Source organism: Pinus tabuliformis, chromosome 9 (assembly GCF_031772625.1).
Source record: "Pinus tabuliformis cultivar Carrire ecotype Pingquan chromosome 9, CPIR1, whole genome shotgun sequence".
Taxonomy (NCBI): domain Eukaryota; kingdom Viridiplantae; phylum Streptophyta; class Pinopsida; order Pinales; family Pinaceae; genus Pinus; species Pinus tabuliformis.
The window spans coordinates 824,909,511-824,930,007 of NC_142307.1; the positions used below are offsets into that span (position 1 = coordinate 824,909,511).

Here is a 20,497-nt window from a genome sequence, read left to right on the forward strand (position 1 = left end):
GTGTCATCCAACATGGTTATGGGCCCACATAAGTGGGGGCATACTCCCCAAAATGGTTGTTGAACTACATATCTAAGTTGACTAAGTTGTCCTCTCATGGGACGATTGAGTGGTTGGCACAATATGATGTTATCCCCCCCACCTAGTTTCAAATCCCATGGTGGGACATCTTTGGCCAGTTGTGATAAGGCTCATGGAGTAGGCTCTCCCAACCTCGTGGAGTGTCAGCTCTTGCTAAGTCATAAATTCCTGGTATATTTGGCTTACGGGATGTTGGATATACTCTTGATGTTATAGTGGCAGCTGCTAGGTTTGATCTTGAGCCTCTCCCAGATTACTCCAATGAGTAACCGATCACCATGGTTTAAAAAAAAGAAAAAAGAAAAGAAAAGAAAGGTTGACTAAGTTGGCCTTAAGCCACACTTCATAGTACAACAAAGAATAAAGTATGGCATTAGCCATTGTTACTAGTACACTAATGAATGTGCTGTGGCTACATGTACAGATTACGTCAATACTTCCGACATAATTCTCCTTTTTGAGTGGTAATCTATCTTTGCAATCACTTTAATATGCTGAAGGAAATTAGTTCTTGGTGCTATGCTGGTGTTTTGCCAATGTGGACTTTTCAATATGATTATGCATGATATCAGTACGATGTTCTTTTAGTCTAATATTATATCAGTACCTGTTATTTCAATGTACTTTTTTATTTAAGAAGGAATAGCACGGACATCCTTATGTTGCCTTGGTTTTATTGGATTGTTAGCCAAGTCAAGCATGTCTTGAGGAGTTGAAGGGAGAAGGGACCCTTAATACACATCTTTAAAGTCTCAGGTATTTTAACCATAGTGCCTTGTATGTAAGGGAGGGCGATCCTAGGGCCATCCATATTATCCTTGAGGATCCTTCTTCTTTGGCCAAATTGGCCACGAAATCAGGTACTTGTTTGGCCTGCCTTCTTACATGTTGGAATTGGACTTCCTTAAAGGATTTAATTGCTTCCTCTATCTATTCCAACAATCCCCCCAAATACCAAGCTGAGTTTTTGTTCTTCTTTAAGAGGAAATCTATTATTAATTTAGAGCCCCTTCAAAGATTAGTTTTTGACGTTTTAATCTATACAGAGCATAGCTTCAACTTCAATACCTCAGTTCCACTTGATTGTTAGTTCTTTGACCCAAGAATGTCAAAAAGACAGCCAATTATTGTGACAAGACTGTGTCCTTCTTTCCTCTTCCATTGCTATTATTGGGAGTACAGGAGAAGAAAAATATACTGGATAAGTAATGAAGATGTTTTTCTGAATTTGACATTGTTGCTCATGAAAGGAAACAAATAACACAAGCTTTAAGGCCACCACAAATTTTGTTTTCTTCGTTATCACCTTCCTTGTACCCAAGGTATATATAATCATCATTGTTGTTTTTGTTGGAAAATCAAGAGACTTGTAGATTATAGATGATTTTCCTTAATTTGATAATTACTTCCTTGTACCCAAGGTATATATATAATCATCATTGTTGTTTTTGTTGGAAAATCAAGAGACTTGTAGATTATAGATGATTTTCCTTAATTTGATAATTACTTGTGATATTTGTTGGCCTTTTATTATTTATTATATCTTGTTCATCAAGCTGTTATTAAAACAATGAAGATCACAAGAAGACAAAGTACACAAGATATAGGCCCCAAGCCAGGGCAAAATCCCTCCAAAGGGAAAACCCAGAAAGGAAGCTTCTCGTCTTATAGAATCTTCTTACAATGAGATTTCCAAGACCTGAAGACCAAAGTCCGAAATCCTCCCAAGCACCAAGTTAGCCCACCAACAAGATCTTCAAGGCAACTTCAAAACTTCAATCCTCCAGCTTCATGCAGCCACCACATCTCTTCGCAGAGATAAGCTACCATCACCCGAGCTAGTTTATTTCCATTTATGTATGTAAGCATATATTAGTTCTTTGATATTAATGAAATGAAGTTTTATTTCTACTGCATCTTTGTGTTTATGTGTATATCTGTATTTTGTTGCGATCCTGCATACATCTAGAATTTCGGCCCTGCAGCCCCACTTTAGAATTTCGGCCTCCTGCATCTTCACAACTTCACAGAAACCCTAGCAACTTCACACACGTGGACAGAAAAAGATGATCCCCAAGAGACTTCGACTTCTTATTTTTTTTTTTCTTTGTCCTCTTTGCTCTCTCCTTCTTCGCTATTGCAGATCGAACTTGAGATGAGATGGTGCTTCAAATAAGTCGAGCTCCTTCGATTTATAGCCTTCTTGAGGGGTCAAATAGCCCTCTCATAGGCTGACTTGGTCTTGGAGGAATAAATGGCTTTTCTTGACTCAAAATAAATATTTTCTTTTGTTACAAAGAGTCCAAATGGGACTATAATACATGACACAAATTCTTCTTTGTCCTAGAAAGACCTATAAGCATGAAGAACATGCTTTTGACCTAGACTTGAGCATGAAACCCATGCTTGAATAAAATACATTCTTTTTCTTTTTTTAACAAAATATACAATATCATGTTTATAAAAGGTCATTATGAAGACTGAACCTAGTTACAATTTCCAACAGTTCTGCTCCAAATTCTATCTTCCTGCATGGTAAAGAGATGAAAATTTAGCCTTGGGGTTAGATTGAGTGGTTGAGTTTTGAATAGCAAAAAGGAGGTCTCTGGGTCAAGTCCCTGGGCTGGCTGTCTCTGCCTATGTTGGCCTCACTTGATGTCCTTCCCGGATCAGTGTACAATAGTCTATGTGGCCCGCTTTATACTGGGTACCATCCTGAGAATGAAGGGAAGTGCGTGGGGATTTGCTGGGGATGTATTTTTCAAGGATAAAAAAAACATTGGAACATTTCCCTAGTAGAAAAGTTGTGAATTGTTACGAAGTTCATGAAGAATAGATCCTATTTTAAGCATTATTATTATTATTTTTTAAAATTTTATCGTTATCTTACTGCACTGAAATTCTGCAGTTAAATTTTTGAAGACCTATTCTTGAGTTTGCAATCATGTATCTTGGCCCTAATATCATGTATATGTTGATTGCTTGAATGCTTTTTCGTTTATTTCTTTTCCTGCGATGAGTGAAAATGGGGTAGGATTGTAAACTGCAATTTTATGTGGAACAGGGAGGATCATGCAAGATCTGTGGTGGTCTGACACACCTAGCAAAAGACTGTCCAGAAAAGAATACTAAGAAGCTTGCAAGTGGTAGAGGCCAAACAAAACTTCAAATATGTAAGTTGTACTGTGGAAGTTGAAAAACATCGATGCGTGCATTGGTTCTTTCCCTTTCTGATGCTTCATCTCTACCTAAAAAACAAGTTTCTTTTACAAGTAATGTAATGGAATCTTCTCTTCAATATTTTGGTGAAAATATCTGTTTGTGAAATATCAGCATTTGCAGTGATAACCAAGGAACTTGACTTAATTATTACCGATTTAACTGTATATCTAAAGACTAACATAAATCATTTGTTTTTTGTTTTTGTTTTTAATTATGTCAACCAGCAAGAGAACCTGCAACAGCAGGCAAACCTGGTGAGCAAGGGAAACGGATTGTATTTCCCAGTGGGGATGATTTGGAAGATGATTTTATCTTAAATGATGGGAATACTTGGACAGATGGAGATGGCCATTTAATAGGGGACGAATTATCGACTAAAGTTGAGACAGTGCCTCTGAAGCTGAGAGATATTGAAAAACAACCAAAAGTGAGAGAAAGCAATAAGAAACACAACATGACGCATTCAAATAAAAGCACAACAAAAGTTGTGAATTTTTGTTGATCATTGAGGATATGCTTGAAATTCTGATCAGAAATTGGGCAGTTTCACAATTTGTAACTTTAATTTCATTTCCTTTGTAATCTATCTCGAATTCATTCTTAGTTGAGTTGTTACTTAATATTGTTATTTCTGAACTTCTATTAAAGGAAATGTTTGCAGTAATGCTACTATTGTATTTGCATCGCCTTGAAAGAAGAAAAAATCTATCTTATTACATTTTTTGATGAGGCATTGACGCTGTAAGAACTAGATTCTGAGCTTTTCATTTTTCCTAACAGAAAGAAGAAAATGTTTTAATGACTTAAAAATACAAACTGTCGTAGCTTTATTTGGGAGAAGAAATAAAAAAAATCATTTTTTAATAGAGTTTGTCTCTGTGTTGTGAACATTTGAGAACATTTAGGAAAAAAATTCTTTTGACATTGAAGGTCGTTTCCATTGGTAGTTTATTTCTTTCTTATCGGCAGAGTCTGTTACCTTGATTGATTTTTGGTCCAGCTGTACTTTTTCCTTATTCTCGACTCTGGTCCACAAGTAAGGAATTCAAATGGGGATTCCATTCTTCGTGGTTCCATTTCTGCTTCCTTCTGTTGTACAGCTTTGTGAGCAAGTTGCTATTATGTGACCTGTATCTTGCAGATCTTGCAGCTGTATGCCGTGTTCTCATAGTAACAGCTAGGTGTATTGCATAGTTTTAAAAACTGGAACCGGAATCAAACCTGATTGAATTAGATTTGAAAAAAATACCTAAAGTAATTAATTTTTAATGAAACAATTATTTTTTAAGATTTCAAACCATGAGACGCAAAAGATGCAAAGTTTGCTCATCTATATACAATGTAAGAGTGAATATATAAAAATGGCACCGGGTGCAATACATATCAACAAAATACAGAATCAATCAGGGTCTAAATGACATTTAGAATCCAAAAACAATGCTACAAGCCACTGAGCCATTGGCCTACTACAAGTCATTGATCAATATGATTACTCATCAAACTCATCACTGATTGACCACTAACAGAAATGGGATCACCAAAAAGAGTTACATAAAGATCTAGTTCAAAGTCTTCCAACTTAGATTCCTCAAACTTATAATATGGTAGAATTGAAAAAGCTTAGGAAGCCCAACTAATAATTTTGCTTTGAGTGAAGGGTTAATCTCCTCAACCTTATATTATAGTAGAGAATGCTTGACATGCCTAACCAATTACTTTGGTTTGAATGAAGGGTACATTTTTGTTAAGGCCATGTCAGAGGAGTTTGACAATCAATCCCACCAACATCAAGGTACACAAAGGGCTTCATGCTCTTCATTAAATGCCAATCCCATATAATTCAATGAAAATGTTGCAATCTTACCAATCCTATAATCTTGAAACGTGCAAGTCTATTGAAGTCTAATAAGGTTAGAACCACTCAAACATTTTAAAACATTTAATTGATTGTTAGCGTTCTGAGGGTTGAGTTACACTTTTTGTTTAGGTTAAGGGTCTAGGAGGGGGGAGGGTTGGTTTTATAGACCAAGGAGGACTATTTTGGGAGAGAAACAACCCTGGTTTTCCTCTAAAACCACTTAAAAACGATTGTTGGGGGTCTCAACCTGTTAAGATTAGGTATTTTCTATGCTAGAGCAATTTATTTAAATTTTCACAGTTAGCAATCATATCAGCATTAAGATAAACTGCAGATAGAACATAAATATAAATCACAGAAGACAAGCCAAGACAAGAGGACACAAGATGTGGCGCAAGCCAGGGACAAACCCCACAATGTGTGGGGAAACCCTTTGATCGAATCTTCTTTTATCTTCAAAGTTCAGCAGAGAAAGAGAGAGAGAGAGTACAATTACAACAGAAGTCAGCACTTTGACTTGTCTAGATCTAAGCATAGATCATCTTCTATAACAATGAGATCAGTTGAAGACATTCTGCTTCAACTGATCGTGCTGCATCTGGTTCTCTTGCTGTACCACTCATACTGCACCATACTTCACTAATCACGTTGCTCATGTCCATGATCTTATCCATCATCATGCTGCCCTTCATTTCCATGATCTCATGCTGCCCATGTCCATGATCTTATCCATCATCATGCTGCCCTCATACATCAGCATGTAGTCTCATTGTCAATCATGCTGCCCTTTACTTCATCATGCAGTCCCATTACTAATTATGTTCATATACATATATATGATGAGATCATTTGTGAGACCATGATCTTAGACATTAATCCTAGCCAAGGCTCGCTCTTCTTGACTTGGTGATCATTGCTTCTTTCATCATGTTATGATCCTTATCATCTTGACTGCCTCAAAGATACTTATTTATGAGAAGCTCTGGATCAACACTGAAGCCTTTCGTTAGTGTGATTTTGCCGAGACAGTGACATATACATATGAGAGACTGAGATGACACCCAACGTAATTTTGTTGTGCAATCTGAGTTACTGTTGTTTATTACATCTAAACTGCCACAGGGATACCACCAAGATTACGGCTATAGTAGTTCCTTCCTGCAATCTAATTACCTTTATCACTGCGGCTGCCCTCTCCTTGACTGCGGTTTCCCATGTCTTGACTGCGGCCTGACTGCAGCTTCTTCATTCACTGTGGCTTCTACGGTTATAAGTGAGTTCTTGTCGTACCTGTATAACGTATACTTAAACCTGTATAACATATACCCAAACTTCACGTGGATACCTGTATAGCGTATACTTAAACTTCACGTGGATACCTGTATAGCGTATACTTAAACATGTACAGTGTATACTCAAACTTCACGTGGAATGGCAGACAGGAATACGAGGTTCAGATGCGTGAACAAGTCTTGTTGACTTGACCCATTCACTGTGTTTAGATCTTCATAAGCCTACGGCTCCTCTTCCATATTGGACTGCGGTTATGACAACAACTTCTTTATTGGCTGCGAGGGATTTTGACTGTGGTTTCATCTTTACCCTTACTATGGCTTGGCATGTGCATCAATTTGAACAACGCATAATTATTTCCATGGGCTGCGTGTAAATATCTTTACGAACAGCATGTAAATATCTCCATGAACAGCGTGTAAATACTTCTTTGGACAGCGTATTAGGGTCTGCGTATAAGGGTTTCTAGCACAGCGTGTTAGAGTCTCGGATGCCAGATCTCTATGGCTAGGGCAACATATAGCCACTAGGGCATCACTTTGATGACCAGCGTATCACTCATGGTGTCTCTCTCCTTCACCAAAAACCCAGACGTGGAGAGGAGGAGACTACATGAAGAGTGTGTCTAAAAGACTTCACATCCTCTCTTATTTATACTAAAAGCGTAAGGTTGAATAGACATGACGTTTTGGCTTCTAGAGCCTACATAAGAGCTGGTCGGCTTGATAATAATTATATAAACAAAATAAATTAATATCTCCATAAATACTTATCGGAATCGGATGATCTTTGGATCAATCCTACACCTCTCGACGAGAGGGATCCAATAAAATTATCAGCTGCCATAAATAAGCTGACCCACATGGAGTTTTGCCCTAGTTTCCAATTTAACACTCCCTCTCAACTAGGGAGAACTCCATCCGCTAATCCATATGTACCACTGTACTATCTCTGCCATTAGTGCCTTGCACTACTCTGCCTAGCTCCGCTGGCTCTACTCAGCTCTGCTGGCTCTGCTGGCTCTGCTCTGCTCAGCTCTACTGGCTCTGCTCTGCTAAGCTCAGCTCTGCTGGCTCGGCTCTACTGGCTCGACTCTGCTCTGCTCAGCGTTGCTGGCCCTGCTAGCTCTGCTCTGCTCAGCGTTGCTGGCTCTGCTCTGCTTTGCTCATCTCTGGCTTTGCTGGCTCTGCTCTGCTTTGCTCATCTGCTGGCTCTGCTCTGAAAGTTGCAAATAAGTGCTTACGAAAGCAACTTTTTTTTAACATGAAGTATGAGTTCTCTTTAAAAAAAATAGTTACCAAGCCAATATTTTATATATGATATGTATAAGATGTGCAACTTTCCTCTAAAAATATGGGATAACTTTGAACGATTAAAATGGTATTGATGTAACCAGATTATTTTATATTAAAAATAATTAAAAATGATTAAGTGTTAATATTTGTTCTTATTATCACATCTTATTTAACTTGTACATTAAATATTAAAATACTCTAGTCTATAAGTAAGATGTCACTTTTATAAGAAAATAATAGGTTGCATAGTGAAAAGAAAGGTTGGGTGTCAAAGGATGGAGTTGAGGAGGAACAACTCCTAGACTTCTTAATCTATCCACATGAAAGGCTAGAGGTTTTTGCTCCATCTAGCTCTTTACAAATGAGAGGAACGCTGTAAACCTTGGAGGTGAGTGATCCAAGGGATTCAGTGTTGGAGGACTTTCAAAATTTGAGCACAAAGTGCTTGGGAGTATGGTCACATAGAAATGTCAAGGGCAATAAATGTATAACAACTTAGATCAAATCTCTAAATGAAAGGTGCCATGCTAATGTTAAGGGGAGCTTGCCCAAGAATATAAGAGTTAAAGAGGGGTATTTTCTCACATTAGGGGAATGAAGCAAAGGAGAATAATGTTGAGGTTAATGAAAATAGAGAAGAATCAAACTAGGTTTCACATTCTAGTGGTGTCCTACCAGAAAATGTACAAATGATGTGTTCAAGGGTTTAAGGTTTGTTGGAAGAAGCTTGGATATTGAATGTTTAAGTGGATTAGGGGAGACAAAAATGTAGTGGATATGTAGGAGGAAAAACGAGTTTGGGAAAGATATCTAGGTGGTGCATAAAAAAGAAGAAGGAAATAATGAAGATGGTTATAGGGAGGATATCCTCTTTGGGTAGACTATGTAGTACCAAGATTTAGCCCCAAGTGACATATTTCATAGTTGATAGATGGTAGGAGGAACCTTAGTCGATTGGATGAGGGTATAACAAATTCCACTTCTAGGTTATTTTGCTAGGTTTCATATGATGCCAAGGGGTTGGTTATGGTTGATCATGAGGATAAAGAAGATATGGGAAAAAATACGAGGAAGTAGTGGCATTGTGATTCAACTACCTCGGCATTGATGAAATTGTACCCTTACTTTGGTTCGATTTCATAGTCCATAACGAAACATCTTGTTTAAGTTACATGGGTTACTACTATTAAAATCCTCTCAAGTACTGGTGTTAGTTTTGGGAAAAATCTGACAATTCATACAAGTCAAGCACACACATAATAATTATAAAAGTCTTATGGAGGTTGACATAAGGAAGGGGCTTCTTGACAAATAGAAATGGTAATGGGGTTAAAATCCTATGGGTAGTGATGGTGCAAATATATGGTTACTAATAAAGGTTAGGCCAATTTACAATTGTTTCGTCATTTAATTGTCAACCAAGAGTCTTTGCACATCTTGGGAGACACCTAGTGCAAAATACACAGAAGGAGAACCTACTCTAGATACACCTTGCACAATATAATCTATGGTGAAGGAATGAAATAAGGTAGCAAATTTAAATCACGCATGTCACTGTAAATAAACAAATAAACACAGTCCTAGATTTGCTACTTGGTTGTTGGCACCCAACATGATGGAGCCCTTGAGAATTGGCTCATGGCTCTTCATCATTTAACTTTGTTCCCAAGTAGAATGTGAAGGAGCAATGTGATTCGGTAGCACACATATTCTAAAGCAAACTTAAAATAAATTTGGCCGCACACCAATTTTGTGGCAAACTTAAAGGCACAAGCTACATGCAATACTCGAAAGGAAATAACACACAAAACTTGAAGAAGATAAAGGAACTATAATATTCACTTAGAAATTACGTAACTAAACTAGAAAAATATATACACATGTTGACGGTGCTGGACTTGCCAACATGTAAGGGTATCTCCCCGGTAAGAAGTCCTAATTAGACCTCAGAGCATTTGGTGTAGGAGTCCCAACAGTGGGTCATATGGTAATGCCTCGACTGCGATTTCTCACAGAGGCAAGTAAGATGTCTCTGTTGGTAGCAAGAGTGTGACTGTTGCAACAAGCCAAGGAAGATGCTTGAGAGGTTCAAACACACGGGGGTTGAGATGAGTGCGCCCTTTGGAAACCTGTGATAGCACGAAGTTAAGAAGGGAATACACGAGCAAAGATGCATCACAACATGGAAGGCAAGTTAGCTAGCAATCCAAAGTGATGGTTATACTAACAACACGTTTCAGAAATATTCATACATACATACACAAAAAAGTCCATACATGCATGCGTAAGCAAACAAATACATATATCAGTTAGAGTAAACCAGATAACATAGAATACAATACAACATATGCATGAAACATGTTGGCTCTGTTATATTAATAAGTGTAAGTTCTAGTCATACAATACATCCATGTCTAACCACTAGTTCCGACAACGAAACGTTACAGCTACAACCGCTTGCTCCTCCAAAGAGATATACTAGCTCTACGCAATGGAGAAGCTAAGGCTCGTTACAATACTGTCCAAGCTCTCTCTAAGATAGTCCTATCGGAAGCTTGGTTGACCAAAAGTATTTACAATGAGTTATGAGGTTCTATTTATAGCAAAGGGTGGGGTGACCCTTGACATTCCCCTTTGTGATAGTTCATCTACTCTCATGACTCTTCATCTACTCTATCACTGTTACATCCAACTATCGATGCTTGAACTTCCACTTGACAAGATGTTACATTACAATGCACATGTGCCCATGTGAGACAAAATGGCTTGAGCAAGCCATGCAAGACATCACTGACACTCGGTCTGTTATGGTGAGACCAACTCTTTGACATGCTTGTGATGGTGAAGGTGGTGAGCTGATGCCAAGCTTGGTCATCCATGATGGTGTGCATGCGCTCCATGGTGACATTTTGCTGAAGTGAACTCTTTCCTCCATTGCATCTGGGTGCATTGGTATGGCTCCTCCATCCAACTCGTCTGCTAGCATGTGCATGGTCTTCTTGGGTGCGGCCGAATCGGAAACACACTGATGCATAGTGTCTGTGCTGATCTTCCAGTGTGTGTTGGTGGTCATGCGCATTGACTATAAACTGCATGTTCTGCTCTTGTCGGACTTGCTTCTTCTTTTTGCTTCGGTGAGTGTGCCAAATGGGTTATATCACATGCATGCGCATAATGACATGCATGCTACTGAATTCCGTTGCATGCGATCAACAACACCACTCACCATGTCTGCTTCATGCCAGCTGCCGGGATAGATTTGTCTCTTGTACGGGCGTAGTTTTATCTGTCTATGCATGTTGTGCTCCCTGATGTACCTGTTCCTACTGCAACTCATTCTCTCCTCTGTGAAGTTCTTGTTCTTCCTTGAGTTACTGCTTCATCACTTGCAACTCCTTTTCTGTTCCTTTCTCTACTCTCGCACGATGGTCTTGTTGCGCCGTGACCTCATAGCCTCAATCTCCAAAATTGCTTTCATCACAAGTGGATCTTCTCAAGCTTGCAACTTTTTTCCGCCTTTGTGTTGTCAACAACCTTACTCTTGCATTCGCCGCATGCGAGTGCGTTACCTTCTGCTGCTGTTGATGGTGCTGCTCGTTGTGATGTTGCTGCCATCTTGTCTTGATGTCCTTGTATACAAACAAATTGATATTTTCATAGGCAGGCAAGCTCATAAACACTTGCTTGGCTACAACCCACGTTGTGCTCTCAACGGTGTCCTTTGACTCTGCTCTCTTGAAGGCCATTGTACTTGTGCTATTGAGAGGCAGATGAACACCTGCGATACTTGGAGACATGGCAACACTCATGGCAAGCAATCTGTTAGTCGAAAACCAAAACGAACTTGAGAACTGACTTGCAACATACTTGTGTGACTAATCATGAAGGTTGCGTAATTTCTGCTAGGAGGTTGGGAGACTCACTGCCAAAAATGCGCAAGGCACAGTCTGGGCTGTCAAGGGGTTGTCTGACTGCTGGAACTGCGAATGCACAATCCAGCCTGGCCTGCTGAGAACTGAAATTGCACAATGCGCAATTTCAATTAGCAGTGACATGCAACCAGCAAACTGCATTGCGCAGTTTCTGGGGCCAGCGGGACATTGCCTCCAAGAATTGCACAATGAAAATGGAGGTTAGTGCATGGCTAGATTTGCGCAATTTTTGGAGGGAAGGCAGAGCCTTTGCTTCCGGAAATCCGTAGTGCTAGCTGGCAAGAAAACGTAGTTCGATCGACAGGCGACTGAAAACATGAGATGTCTGAATGCATGTTGAGATGAGTGCAAACGAGAGTGAATGATTATTCATGCAAACAACAAGTGCAAGGCTCAGAAAATAGGAAAGCATGCATGTGTGTGAAGCGAGTCGCCACAACGATGACCGTCCGTGTAAAACAGTGTCATGCATGTGACAACAGTGAGATGCGAACGAAAACTGAAACTGTGCTAGTATAAGATTGTATGCATGCAAACAACAAGAAGTGCTCACTGAAATCAAGCATACAACACTCACACAAAGAGAAACACAAAAAGTGACAGAAACGCGACGCAAGTCATGAAAAGTGGGCTTACCCCAAAACCACTGAGCTGAATGTGCCGACGACTCCTAGATGCAATGTGGGATGTCAGAGCTGCAAAATCGATGTGAGGAATGAGATCTGCAGTGTCCGGTTGATGAGTTTTGATAAAATTGAGGTTGCGACGCGCATGTCACAAATATAGGGAAAGCGACACTTGGTGGGAGGTTTCTGAAATGATCTTTGCATGTAACCTCCAACTGTTAAATTAGATCCCTGAAACAAGGGATGCCTTTGCATGTTGCCTTGGGAGGAGCAACCCATGCATGCAAAACAATTTTGCTTGGTCTCGGAGGGAATTGGTCAACTCAACTGCACATGCAACAGTATACTCAGTTTGGAGGAAAAAATGCGCATTTTTGGGAGGGCGCTGGGCTGGCTGCCCTGAGGGATTACACAATTTCTGGGTAGAGCATCTGACTGCTGCCCAAAATTGCACAATTTCTAGGCTAAGCAGCCCTACTGGGAGGAATTGCGCAATTTTTCCAGTGAACAGTGACAGGCAAATTTGCAAAATTCTGGAGCCCAGTAGGCTTCCAAACAGAATTGCGCAATTTCTAGAGGGAAGGTTGGTTTCCCTTCAGAATTGCACAATTTCTTGAGGGAATTGCTCAGCCTGCAGTTGGACCTGTTAGAGTCGGTCTAGTAGCCCTCCACCAGAGATCAAAGCTCTTTGCATTCCATGATTAGGTGTCTCATCAGCGTGATCATGTTGCATTCTGTTAGGCATGCCATAACCCTGGTGGAGGAAGTTTGTGTCTTTTATTCCCCTCCTGTTTGGCACTGCTGGTTCAGGTTTGCTTAAGTAAATAAAATCTTCATAGGGTCATTCATCTTGTTTTAAATTTCAAGGTCTTAGGTCTAGGGTTGAGTCAATTTTTGTCTTGAGAGGTCATAAAGGACCAGCAGGCCAGAGGGATGTCCTTCATAAAACATCATTTCAATAATTCTCACTATTGTACAACGAAATTTTCACCTTGTTTTCAAAACTCTGTTTTTGAAAAACAAAGGTCATTATCTCGTTTTTGTAAAAATTGTAAAAATTTCAAATTCTCCAAATGTTGAAGCGCAGCCTTGGTCTCCTTTGCCAAAGCATCTTAGAAGCTATCCCTGCAAAAATTTTCAGAAGAAATCATCATTTCAACCAATTTTTTTCAAAAAAAGGAAACCAGAAGTCAGAGCCAATTAATTCAAAAAGTGTCAACACTCAAACATTATAAAGTGGGTTTTGGGCAAATAAAAATCAAAAGGGAGCCTATAAAAGCACATCACTCTTCATTAGCAACTCATTTGCCTCTCACAAGCCAAGTGAATCCTTGCAAAGGCGATTTCAAGAGTCATTGAGCAAATTGGGCAGTTTCAGGGGCGCGCTACGCATCAGCGCGATTTTCTCAGTGTAATTTTGTTCAGGCGCTACGCACCAGAGGGGCGCTACGCGTTGGGCAAGGCGCGCTACGCGTTGGGTTTTTCGCCCAATAAACTGCCAGCAAGCTACCAAATTCTCTTTTTCCTTAAGCAAATTTCAGGTAGGCCTCTCCTCCATGGCTAGTTTTGGTTTTGCAAGATAAATGAGAAATTAATATGTTAAAATGCCATGAAAATGAGAAGTTAAAACCCTACATTGCTGTGGAAAATTTAAAGACTTAGTGGTGCTAGGGTTTCAAAGTATTTTGCTGTCCAAGGTTGCCCATTTTTGATCCCTCTTTTCCCTCATCTTCACCAACATTCTCCTTCAAAATTTCCCATAAAATTTTATAATCTTCCTCTCTAAAATCCTTAAAACCTACTAAATTCCCAAACCCTACTTCCACCTTAAAGTCCCACAATATTATGATTTCCCATGTTGCCTTCCCTAAATTCCTTATTTTTGTTTATTGTCCCTAATTCCCTCATGTTCCCCTATCCCTAACAATCCCCTTGTATTTATGTCCCCTTGGTGACAACATTTGAAAAAGTCAAACAACTGTTAATTGGGTGCAAAGTCAGCAATACATTTCAGTCATCTTGCCTTCAAAACCATGTCAGAAACCGAATCAGATTATGAGCAGAGTTATGACAGTGTTTCAACACCGGAGGTAGAAGTGCCAAGGAGGCATCACAAGGGTGGTAAAGGTGGTCGGCATGTCAGGGAGGAGCCCACTTCTTTGGCTCATTTGCAAGCTTGTCCACTTGCAATGACATGTTTTCAGTATCAATCATGCTTTGGATATTGTGAGTGGATCTCACAAATTCAACATCACAGAGAACTAGTCCGCTTGTTTGTCCTACATTTACACAATGGTCATGTGAACCTTGCAGGAGTAGACTTCACCCTATCACCCGAAATTGTTGCTCAAGCCACCGGGATACCAAGTGTTGGGGAGGAGTGGAACAAGCGCCAACAGCTAGACAGATTTCATTATCAACCATATATCAAACCCGGGTGTATGAGACACCTAACTGCTGTTTTTCCCTTCAGATTCCTAAGGGATGAGTATGCACCCTTGATGAGGCTCATTATGCGCTATTTCACTTGTGAGGGCAGATTTTCACGTTTATATTCGTACCATATCTGTTTGTTGATGCATTTCACTCGGGTACGAATGATGAACATCCCATTTTTCATGTGCCGAAATATAGAGAGGATGGTGCCCTTAGTGCAAAGGAAGAACCCCGCACAACAACACAAGAGTATATATCATTATGCATTAATCGAGATCATAGTGATGCATTAGTTGGCACAACAGGGTATTGCTTGGGAGGATTTCATCTCTCGCGACTTCTTCATGGTGCCACAACCACCCCCTGAGATTGTCCATGATGAGGGAGGGCCTTCACATCAGTTTCACATTCCAGAGCCCGAGCATGTCAACACTCCAGCATGTGTTACATATCAGAGAGGCCACAGGGCCTTATTTTCATCTGCACGACGAGTATTATCTCCACACCAGGTGGAAGGGGTCTCGCCTTCTTCATCAACACAACGAGTGTTATCTCTACATTAGGTGGAAGGGGCCTCGCTTTCGACAACAACATAGGTACAGGAGAGAGGCAAGCAGCCCATGATTGATGAGGGACCATCAGGTGATCCGGACATAGACATTATTGACCTTGACATCAGTTCTCCTAGCTCGGAGCTAAAGGAGATCATTCAGCAACAAAAGGCTGAAAATCACTTGTTGCAGCAGAAGTTGGAAATGGCAAATTGGACAATCAACTACTTAGGGCAGCGCAACAAACAGTTAGAGGATGAACACACTCTTGATGAGTTGCGGAGGATCCGAGAAGACCGGAGCTTGGCTCGCAAGAGACCCGGTGATTTGACACCTATTGAGCAAGGGTCTATGCTCATTCAGGTGAACACTCATTTAGAGAAGTTGCTAGCCAAGGCATACAGGGATAAAGATATGCTCCGCCACATGAAGAATCATTATTGGGCCCACATGCATGTGTGAAAAGCGAAAATGAAGGTACTCAAAGGACGATTGGCCAAGGCACTAAAACGGAGGAAAAGGCCCGATCCACTTTAGATTTTGGCTGAAGCCTCCTTGAAGGAGCATGGTGCTCAATGATACACCCCCAGCTCAAAATTCAGAAAATTTGGAGCAATTTTGGTCAATTTTGAATTTTTTTTGCTAAAAACAGGTTTTTGCTCTCAACGCGTAGCGTGCCGCGCGATACCCTGAAGATGGGGAGGTCCATTTCACAAAAAATCTGCATTTTTGGATTTGTCATGAAAAATTACACTTGCTCAGCCACTGCCAAGACATTTCATTGAGGTTTGGGCCCCCAAAAGGTCAAAAAACAAGCAAAAAATGACCTTCTGCCACTTTTTGGACACACAGGAAGCAGTCTTGGGAGATTGCATTTTTGGAGGGGCAAATGGGCACCAAATTGAGAAATTCTGCTTGGGATGGAGAGTAGACATCCAGAACTTTCCAACAAGCCCACTTGAGCCTTATTTGGATGCCGGTAAGTGCCCCAAAAGTGGGCTCAAAGGCGCGCTACGCGTTGAGAAATGGCGCGCTACGCATGAGGGAAATTTGCCAGGTTTTCATCTACAACTCAGGACAACGCAACTTTTGACTAGTTTTGACTTTTCATGGGATTTTTCACCCTCTTTGATGTAACTAATGTATTTACATGATGACATGGCACTTTTTTATCTATTCTAGAAGATTCATTCATAAAATAGCAAAAAATTAATGAATGAATTGGTTTCCTAACTTATAGAGGCAAGTTTTTTTGATTGCCTAGATTGTGGTGCTCAGTTTAGAATTGGTTGAAACAGCTCCTAGGATGATGAGCTCGACCCCTAGAGGCAAGGGAATGTGTTAGCTTGCCTATATTATGTATTTTCTTAGTCATTTTCATGGTTGGACTCTTGAGGGATAAGCTTAGACTGTATTACTCTTTGTATCTCTGCAATTTTGGCAAAGGAAAGACGAGGGTTTTGCAGCACTATTTGGGATTCCTGTGGTGATTTGTGTTGATGGTGTGTTTCTCTCACGTACTTTTAAGTTTGTTATGTGTATCATTTTCCTACTCTTCTCTTATGCAAATTAAGTAAATGAAGTGTTAAGGTAGAATTCATGGTTTCTGTGCTCTGCCTTTAAGTTTGCTTAATATCTATGTTTTCATCTGTTTAAGGAGAACTCCTGATGGTTTCTTGCTCTCCTTAGCTCCTCACCAGTCATACCTATCCATTCACTTCCTTCAAAGGCATCAAGACAATCTCCTACCTTGCCCCAAAAAGACCTCTGCAAAAACTGTGTCTTATCCCCGCACCCAAAATTGCCATGCTCAGTTTTCCAACAAAACCCTAAAAATTTGAAATCAAATTTTCCTTATTAGTTTACTAGCCTAAAATCAGTGTTCTTTATTGGTCATCTCAGCCCTTTGAAGACCTTTTGCCGAGATAGACCCGGAGAGAGCCCTCTCCTGTCCTCGTAGGGCTAGCTGCGAGGCCAAGTGGTTTGATGTTGCCTTGGATTTTGCCTTCTTCAACCTGAGGCCAAATTCGAGCGCTAACAGGACCATGGCTGGTGAAACAACCTGTGAGGGGGATGCAACATGCTTTGATGGACAGGTTGTCATTCTGCAAGAAAATCACTGAAGCTTGCATACTTAACAAGACGAGACATGTTGCTATGAAAGGTTAGTAGGGAGGCTCCAAAAAAAAGCTAAGGCAAAATTTTGGAGGGTGCTTGTAGCCGCTACAACACTTGGCGATACATTGGTAAAACTCCAGCTCTCTAAATGGACCTTGTTCATGAAAAGCAAGTCTAACACCTCTGGAAGTATTGTTCAGTGCTCAGTTCATCTTGATTTCTACACTGCTTGATTGTAAGATGTAGCATCTGCCAAGCCCTATGTTGGTCGATACACATTCCAAGCTAAGCCAACATATTTGTTTCAATTGGGGTTGAGGAGTATATTATGCACAAGCAATATAGTCGTCAGAGTCTTAGTTTCATCTCTGGTGTTGCTCCGCTACCAGCAAGCCTGGACAGTACCTCGACGAAGTCACGCATGAATGCAAGCATGGCTAGGCTGCCAGCGAGCCTGGTCAGTACCACGGTGAAGTTACTTGCATCACCTATCTATGCAGGAAGCCTTTATCTTCTTTCGCCTTATTCATTTTTCATTTTTCAAACCTTTTTCACTTTTTCATTTTTTCATTTTTCATCTTCATAACTGTGCATAATACTTGTTCATTTCAGAGGTGGAAGAAGGATCTCGACTTATTGAGAGCAAAAGAGGTTGTTTGTTTAGAGAAGTAGTTTATGTATACCTCTAACGTGTTTGTTAAGGTTTTCCCCCTCACCTTATTCTACTTGACTGAGCTGACAAGGATTAACCCAAAAACAACCGACTAGGGTAGGTGATACTAGTTAGCGTGCAAGTGTTGTGTTTCCACCAAGGTTCAATTCGAATAGTATATATTTTCCCTTGATGTATCATGGATTGAAGACAACAATTTATTACATAAGAGAGCGGACAACAACTAACGAAATGTTGATAGTTGTACAAGTCCTCTTGTACTTTACCCAACTTGTTTTAAGAGTCATACATGGTTTCATGCGAAACTAATGTACGAACAAAAACAAACAAACAAACCAAAAATCAAAGCAAGAAGCAGAAGCAAATGTGAAAGCAAAGTGAGTAAGCAAATAAACAAGCAAGAAAACAAGCACACAAAGAAAGAAGAAAACATGCATGCAACCAAACAACTCAAAAACAAACACTACTCCTACTCCGAAGCTAACAGTGCATGGGTCACCTCACGTGAAGTGATACTTCCAATGCATCCACCGGCGCATTGGTTGACCCATGTTGGTGAAGGCACAATTTGCGAACATTGCAGTTGCGCAAATCAGCAAGCATGAAAGATATAACGATGAAGACGGACACACTCTGAGCTTACAAGCGACCACATAACAAAGATGAGTGAAAGCGCATGACATGCACTCTGTGGAGTTGCCATGGTGCTATGCTACACTACGTGCAGATGTCAAGTGTATGCATTCTCTTCACTGTGACATGCAAGAAAACGTGAGAAAGGTAGACCACTTACGTTGTGCATGTGTGCTTGCTGTGTAAGATTCCTCCAATGCATGAGCAATGGGATTGTGTAGTTCGAGTGGAGGAAGCGAAATCTGGGTGTTTGGTTGATCTTCAATGCAAAGCAGAGAGTGATGAGGAGCCTTGAGTGTTTCAACAATTTCCTGATCAGAAGTGAAACCAACCTTAGGACAGCGAGGGCTTGACATAACCATCAACTTGGGCTAAAGTGCCTCGATAGTCTGCGGGGTTTCGACTTCGTTGACAGATAGATCATCGTAGACCAGTGTCTTAGATAGATTAACAATGATTGAATCAACATCATGATTAGATGAAGAAGTAGAGAGATCACGACAACCAAGATCAGAAAATTCAGGATGTTTGTCAGCATCCTCATGATTTGATGAATCGGGTAGAGGGGTAGATGAGAGGCAAAGATATTCACCCTCTGTGTTTACAGAAATGACTGATGACAAATTGGACGAAATTTCAGAGGAAGATGTGTCCTCTCCGCACTGTGATGACAAATTGACATTCGACGTGTCCTGTGAATGATCAGAAGTAGAAACATCCGGAAATGGGTTTTCACAAGGGAAATTAGTAGTGGCAGAATCACAAGGGATTTCAAGATAAAGCGGATGAGGCATGGCTGGAAGGGAGTCATCCTTCACCGCGGGTTCTTCTTTAGATTCCCGCACATACTCATCATGAATGATGGCGCAGGTTGGCTGCATAACACCAAATCCGTCGAAAAATTGATCCTTGTTCACAATAGATGAGGAGTCCGGAATGGGAAAACACAATACAATACAATCTGGAGGATCAACAGAACGCAGGGACGGAGGTTGAGGGAACGAATCCACGTGACAACCAACAGGACTACAAGCCAAATCTGCGCAGATATCAAGAGCAGGTGGGGTGGGAGGATGTGACAGTTCAACAGATGTGTGTGCATGATCTCCCACATCACTTTGTGGTGGTGGAGATGTTTGATGAGGTGAAGGCGAACAGTCATTTGTGACAACAACTGTGCCTGCCTATGATTGCGCAACTCTATCATCGAAGTGTGCTGAGTGCGGTTCAGATATGCGAAGAAGATACTCAAATATTCCATAAGGAAATTCCCAATCAATTTCATGTTCGGGAAATCAGTGTGCAAGATTACAAAAGCATGTGTAAAACTGATCAATGGATTCATTGGGTGCTTTTCATAATTTCAGAATTTCTTGATTGAGTGCTTTATGGTTAAAATGATTGAAAGCACCATCTATCTCTGCGAGCAGATGAGAAAGAGAATGAAAATATTTTTTGGGCAGCGTGGCACACTAGTGCATGGGGTGTCATCGAAGCGTGTATACGAACACCACGCAGGTCATGTACTCTTGAAAGATTCCATGTCTTTCTCATGAGCCTACAACGTCGACTGCGTGCCTAACCAAGGCTACGTGGCCTCCACCATCAAATGTTTTATGTGACAAGTTATCCGAGAGCTTTTCCGAGATAATGAAGTCGTTTCCATAAGACATACACTCCGGAAGAGCAACTTTGTAGTTAGTCATGATAGATATGTAGAGATTCAAAACAGATGTGAGGACTCAACTTATCATCTGGCCCTCCTTCTAGCGCCAAAAT

At 40.5% G+C, this 20,497-nt stretch overlaps 1 protein-coding gene across 1 annotated transcript in view; it reads left to right on the forward strand.

Annotated features, from left to right (window-relative positions):
- Positions 1-4,021, forward strand: part of LOC149151330 (uncharacterized) — a 99,139-nt gene extending 95,118 nt beyond the window's left edge. The window contains exons 4-5 of the mRNA XM_089441409.1: positions 3,146-3,254; positions 3,528-4,021. Of these exons, the coding sequence (XP_089297535.1) occupies positions 3,146-3,254; positions 3,528-3,805 (387 nt within the window). The 3' untranslated portion in view covers positions 3,806-4,021. The remainder of the gene's footprint in view (positions 1-3,145; positions 3,255-3,527) is intronic.
- Positions 4,022-20,497: the final 16,476 nt, after the last annotated feature.